Source organism: Seriola lalandi, unplaced genomic scaffold, assembly GCF_002814215.2.
Source record: "Seriola lalandi dorsalis isolate HSWRI2012SDOR001 ecotype SW California unplaced genomic scaffold, Sedor1 jcf7180002054284, whole genome shotgun sequence".
Taxonomy (NCBI): domain Eukaryota; kingdom Metazoa; phylum Chordata; class Actinopteri; order Carangiformes; family Carangidae; genus Seriola; species Seriola lalandi.
This window is the reverse complement of record NW_019524837.1, coordinates 466,561-473,270: the sequence shown is the minus strand read 5'-3', so window position 1 is coordinate 473,270 and position 6,710 is coordinate 466,561. Positions and strand designations below refer to the sequence as shown.

Here is a 6,710-nt window from a genome sequence, read left to right as displayed (position 1 = left end):
CCTGTTTGTACAGTAACCTAAATCTTTTAATACTGTGAAACTCCTGTCGCCAAAGAAATCACACCCACTGCATTCATTTTGTTACACAACAAAAAGCACAATTGTTGTGCTACGGCAGAGTATGCTCGGCGTGAATCATGCATGACAACTTCACAATGGTCCACGAGCTAAGCATAGTCAAAGGTAAAGCCCTACGCAATCAGTATGTGCTCTACACGCACTTTCACACACAAACACTACCTTTGATCACCAAGCTTATTTTCTGCTCTCACGACAAACTTCAGAGGGTGCGTGTCAAATTAAACTGGGAAGCAGGGTAACAAGCTCAAGGATGTATGCAAATCAAGGAAGTCAAACAATAAAACCTGCCGACATTGATAACACTTGTATTATACAATAAAGATTAAACATTTACAGCACAGCACATTACTTTCAACGGCTTTTCACAAACTAAATACTCAAGTCAAGGAAAATGTTTTTATTTAAGAACACAAGTTACATTTTACATTTACATATGTTACACTTAAACCAACATGGTTCATTGACACCAGTGTGCTTTTGCCAAGCACAGCTTTATTCTGTGTATTGAAGTCATCATTCTACATTCCTCAGTAGAAATACTATCTTGCAATTGATTGGGAAACATAAACAGGCATTGTGTTTTCTCCTCCAGATCACGTAGACATGACCTGCCTGGAATCCTAAAAGTGCATGTATGAATCCTTTCAAATACAACATGCTGAAAACCTAATTTAAAACAAGTTATTCTGTGGGTTTTTACCTCTGACACAGACACGTACACAGTCGGGTTTGAAAATATTTTTGATGTGCATAAAATTGTAAAAGGTTAAAATGATTCAAAATCCAAATGTAAATTGTTTAAAGATATTTAATGAAATTATTGCTCCATCCTCTAATGCTCAAATACTACTACTTAAAAGCCAAAGGTATATTCACAGCATATCTGGAGTTTTGTTTTTGTTTTGTTTTTTAAAAAATAGGAAAACTTGCAAAATTTCCCTTAACATCTGAACTTATTTTGAACTCTCATTGGGTCAACCAAATGTGCTACAGTAAAAATTACCCAGTTAACACTTCCTAGACAGGCCTGCCAATTACTAAATATATATTATGCTATGTTTCTGTTTGTTACCAACAGTTTCAACTTATGACCAGTTATTCCAGTTGATTCCCTGACACAATTTTTTACTATTTCATTTTTTCGGAGGATGCCTGTGATTTGAGCAGAGGATCTGACCTCTTATGACCTCTGTTAGTCGTTACCGTTTTCTGTTGCCTTAAAAACCGGCTCAACGTGCTGATTACCAGCTCTTTTGTGACTGAAACACTAGTATCCAGTATTTACTATAAGCAGCCATCTTAGCAGTGATCATGATGCCTCAGAGTAAGAACTGCTTCTCCATGAGGTGTTGATATTATTGTTCTTACTCCCACTGAGTGATGGAAGGGAATGACAAGGACCTTTATACGTTTTAATACTGCATGGCATCAGTGATAAATTGGCATTGGTCTACGATAGAATGGCAACAATTTCTTGTATCGTTGATCAAAAGAATGTTTTTTATCAATTACTCTGATAAATGATTGATCCTTTAACTTACTTTCTAAGCAAAAAAGCCCTTTGATTGTCCCAGGTTGTCAAAAGTGAAAATTTGCTGCTTACATTATAATAAATTGAACGTGTTTGGCTTTTGGATTGGTGATCGGACAAAATCAAACATTTGAAGAGATCATCTTGTGCTTGTTACTGTGATCAGCATTTTTCACTAATTTCTGACATTTTATAAACCAAGCAATTAATCAAGAAGATTACCAGAATTGGCTAAGAGTAAAAGGATAATAAAACATTAAAACAACATATTTTGCCTTCAAGGTATACCAAGCAGTGTGGTGAAAGGCCGATTCTAGTCAAAGTGGAACAATGCTGGATGTTATCTGCTCGGTTTACCTTAAAAGACTGTTCCACCTTGTATAATCACCATATGCACTGTTAGATTACAATATGAGCAGCCTTGGATAATATTTTGAAAAAGTCTTACCCATCCAGAACCTTCCATGTTATCAGGTCTTTACAGATTTTCAGCAAGAAGAGAATGCCTCTTTCCACATCTGTAAATCAAGCAAAGTGGTTACTCTTACCTGCTCCATCTTCTTAAGTCAGCTTTTGTGAAATACTCACTCCCTTTTCTTGTTAATGTCTGAAATCTAGCATTTGCTGGTAAAACTGAAGTATCTCTGACTCAACAGGATCTCCAATGTGTCCAGGAACTAGTCTTTCTTCGCTAGCACCAGCTGCTGGAGGGTTTAGCTAGCCTTGAAAGAGAGATAGATGCTCACTACCAGGCACGACACTGCAAGCTTCCTCCATGGGCGTTGTGCTCGATGCTGCCTTCTCCCTTCTCTCTCAAAATGCTGACTGGTCCACTGTGCTGGGGCTGAAGACGTCCTGTCTGACAGTCATCTGCAATCTTCCACACTAGCGACGCTGAGGGCCCAACTGCAGGTGCTTGTGGCTGTTATAATCCTACTTGCTCAACACTGGCATATGTGGTGTATGGGCCCTTCCCCTAGGACTACCCAAAACTCCCTTGTCATTGACCCTGATACAAGTAAATACATACAGTATATATTTACACTGCATTCACTCAGGAGAAAGTTCTGGACAGGCTGATTTTTCTAAACTTCACAGTCACAAAGAGCAGGCAACAGATAAATTAATAACTCATTTAATCTTTTTCTGAACCAATGACGCACTGAACCTCATGTTACTTTACTACACAATTTTATTCGGTCTTTTTCTACTAATCAAAATATTTGAACAATCTAGAATTCGGTTTGCTGGGAACAGGAAGAGTGAGGGATTCCCTTAATTCTAATCCAGACTGCTTATATTGGTTGACACTGGTACTACGAATGATTTACATACTGTGCTTCACATACAAAAAAGCAAAATACACTTGACACTTGCAATTGAGCAATCATAATAACTTCAGAAAGAAAAAATAGTGTAATTCTAGCTCATCTGAGGGCCTGATACAACTATACTATTTGACAAAAACCAGGTTAAAAGACAAAAGATTAATTGGCCAGCAGAAAACTAACCGATATAAAAAAAAAGAAAAAGAAAAATAAAGATATAAAGAACTGACTTTAGATAAAAAAAACAATTCACTTTTTACCCCTGATACCATAGGCACAATACACACACACTTCAGACGCACAAAAGGAAAAAATTCTTTGTAGGGAAACATCTATCACAATTAGGGAAGGGTATCATCTGCACTCATGTTTTGTGTACACAGTCCTTCTTGCTGCAGTAATGTCTGACTTGTGTGTTCCTCTAATGCTTTCAGATGACTGCCTCAAAGTAACCTGCAGCTTTCCTGACAATTCCTTTGCTCACCTCCTCGCCTCTCCTGCTAAGAACTGAAGCCTGTTGAATGGATACAGGATAGAACAAATAGTTATTCTGCACTTTCATGGGCTCACTCTGTACTGTGCTACGAGGGTGATGTGGAACTGAATGCAACTTACCAAAACATGAAATAATTAATACCGCCGCGAGCCGTAGCCACCTCCGCCGCCGCCACCAGAGCCATAGCCACCTGAGGTATAGGATTGGTCACCACAAAATATTTGAAGTTACTCTTCAGGAGAAATGATTATGTTATGTTACTGAATGTGGCATTTTGAGGTCTGATTGTGACACATTGAACTGGAGGGTAAAACTCACCGCCATAGGGACCACCCGAGTTTCTACCACCGAAGTTGTTTCCCTTCATGGGACCATAGTTTGACTGTTGTCCACCATAATTTCCGAAGTCATTGTAATTTCCACCCCCTCCGTAACCTGAAGATGTGAGTGTTAATTTTAAGGCAAGGCTTGATTCCAGGTGTTAAATCTAGCACTTAATTCAATACATGGAATTCTGGAGTCAATTAAATTTTTTTTTACCTCCATCATTACCACCGTAGCCGCCATCACAGCTGCCACCAAATCCACCTCCCTGGTTGCCATACCCTGGACCACCACCTCCGTAGCCGCCTCGGCCTCCTCCATAACCTGGTCCACCACCATAATTTCCTCCTGGACCTTTAATAGTGAAAAACCATGAAAAGATGTACTCATATAACTGGATGGTATTAACTAAAAGAAAATAATTGATTTTCAGTGAACAAAGACACTAAACCCATTTAACATCAATGGTCCTTGTGACTTGAGACTCCTAAAATGCGACTTTTTTACATTTTACAGACTGCAGAAAGATACATTTTACAACAGCTCACCATTGTCAAAATCATCTCCATAACCACCTCTTCCTCCGCCATAGCCACCTAAAAAACAAGGAGTGTAAAATATATTATTCATGACAACAGTGATTGCTTTCTTTACGTCACAAGTGAGACCATGTCCAAACTAATGTCTGTTCATCTGAAAAACAATCTCTCCCATGGTTCTGGGCTTTTGTCCAAAAATCAAGCTTTAAAAGATGTACTGTAGAGCAGATACATTTGACAATGTCAGTCTTGTGTTGAAGTTGCATGGGACAACAGAGTAGATTAAAAATGCTGACATATGACTGTCAACATTTCACAACCTACATAATTCTGCATAGGGGCAAAGTTAAAAAAGACAAACTTCTCTCACCTCACAGCCTGTGACCACTTGTTTTGCATGTCAGTTCGGCTGATGACCCTACATAGGCCGTCACCAAAATCTGTCTGTATGTCCGACAATTGCGTGAGAATAAACCTACAAGTCCCGGAGATACTATGGTTAGCCCCTGTTATCAAGTAACTTTTATGAACCTCAATCAACACTGTTCTGTGCTCCCATTGTCTGATAAGACCTCAATTAAAGTTTAGCCAAACTGAAAGCAAGTGCTCTAAGCCAAGAGACCAGAATTGTAGCCTGACCAGGCCAAGCTGAGTAGCCAGTTTTGCTAGATGGTTATGACCATGCGGCATCTACTTGATTGCATTCCAACATTGTAAAAAGAGAAAAACGAAAGAGGACATAAAAGTGTTTTACTGTGCTGTTTCAGTGTGGATGCGAAACTTTGAGCAGGGAACTCTGTTTGTCACATGAACATCATTATCAAATGTATCTGCATAAGTACGTTTAAGGCCAGAGTCACTTTCATCTGACACGCGAATACTCACCTCGGCCAAAATTGCCACCACCTCCAAAATTACTACCTCTGCCCATGAAGTTTCCAGATCCTCCACTCCGGCCTAATATAACGAATGGTGTCATTTTAGAGATGCTTAATACCGCAATAAAAAGTCAGCTGCATACAATATTAAGAGTACTAATAATAAAAGAGTAAGCATAACTTAATGTTGCATTTGATGAATGCTTACCTCTGTTACTGGATATGGCACTCATTTCCTGCTTTGAGAGAGCTTTCCTGACCTCACAATTGTGGAAGTTGATTGTGTGGAACTTCTGGGCTGTAAAGAAAAAAAAGGGAAAAAACAATGTACTTTCATACCACTGCTTGATTTTTCCTAACAACCAAGTTACCTCTGAAGTCTAAACAATCACATACCAACAATTTTGTCAACAGTGTCATGGTCATCGAAAGAGACAAAGCAGAATCCTCTCTTCTTCCCAGTGGAGCGTTCCTCCATGATGTCAATGCATTCAATCTTTCCATATTTTTCAAAATGCTCCCGGATGTGGTACTCCTCAGTATCCTCCTTGATACCACCAACAAAGATCTTCTTCACTGTCAGATGGGCACCTGGTTTATTGGAGTCCTGAAACACAAAGGATCACTGAGCACACACCAAACATGAACATTAATCTAGTATCTGCCTTCTGCTCTGGGTTTTTTTTTTTTTTTACCTCTCTGGAGACGGCTCTCTTGGGTTCAACAACTCGGCCATCTACTTTATGAGGCCTTGCTTTCATGGCATCATCGACTTCCACTACAGAGGAGTACGTTACAAAGCCAAACCCTCTTGATCGCTTGCTGTTGGGGTCCCTCATCACCTAGAAACAATAACATCATACATAGGATTAGTGACAACACCTTCAGAGGTGTGTAGATATGTCTATGATTTAGTAATGATTAAGTGTTCTTATTATATTATAAAGCTTTATACCACACAGTCCGTGAGCGTTCCCCATTGTTCAAAATGGGCCCGTAAACTCTCCTCCGTGGTTTCAAAGCTCAGACCTCCAATAAACAGCTTTCTGAGCTGCTCAGGTTCCTTAGCTTCACGGTCCTATAAAGACAAAATGAGAAAATAAATGTAGTTGTATCGGTTAATTGTGTTACAGGGTACAACTTGGAGAAACACTTCAATGTGGTTACATATCGTTACAGTACTCCTGCAGTTGGAAAATGGTAATACACACAAGTATCTGTCACCACATCCTGATGACTGTATCAGTACCAGGCCGTGACGTTACTCCTGATGTGGCGACAGGCTAAGCTTACATTGAACAATATTATGATGCATGATTAGGTGGGCAAACAAAATCAGTGCACAGACATTAATTTTCTACACTAATTGATATATATATATTATATCACAGCATAGAATCACCAGGTTGAGGCCCACATCCCGGTTACGACAGACTGAGTTAGCCTGATCGGCCTCGTCAGGTTTAGCAGCTACCGTTAGTTTACTCCAGAAAAACAGCAGGCTCAACACTGTGCTATTTCCAAAAATAAATT

The 6,710-nt window shown here is 39.4% G+C and overlaps 1 protein-coding gene across 3 annotated transcripts; it reads right to left on the bottom strand.

Moving 5' to 3' along the window:
* Positions 1 to 463: 463 nt before the first annotated feature.
* Positions 464 to 6,276, bottom strand: hnrnpa3 (heterogeneous nuclear ribonucleoprotein A3). Of its 3 annotated transcripts, none has more exons than XM_087173835.1 (10): positions 6,133 to 6,276; positions 5,873 to 6,019; positions 5,574 to 5,784; positions 5,386 to 5,475; positions 5,185 to 5,256; positions 4,309 to 4,356; positions 3,977 to 4,114; positions 3,755 to 3,871; positions 3,556 to 3,626; positions 464 to 2,130 (listed from the first exon to the last, which is right to left on the bottom strand). In XM_087173835.1, the coding sequence occupies exons 2-9, from the start codon at positions 6,014 to 6,016 to the stop codon at positions 3,571 to 3,573; spliced, it is 876 nt and encodes a 291-aa protein (XP_087029961.1). In that variant the 5' UTR covers positions 6,017 to 6,019; positions 6,133 to 6,276; the 3' UTR covers positions 464 to 2,130; positions 3,556 to 3,570. The 3 variants fall into 3 exon arrangements, with proteins under 3 accessions (XP_087029961.1, XP_023261459.2, XP_087029962.1); XM_023405691.2 differs by lacking the exon at positions 464 to 2,130 and adding an exon at positions 2,787 to 3,454; XM_087173836.1 differs by lacking the exons at positions 464 to 2,130; positions 5,185 to 5,256 and adding an exon at positions 2,787 to 3,454.
* Positions 6,277 to 6,710: the final 434 nt, after the last annotated feature.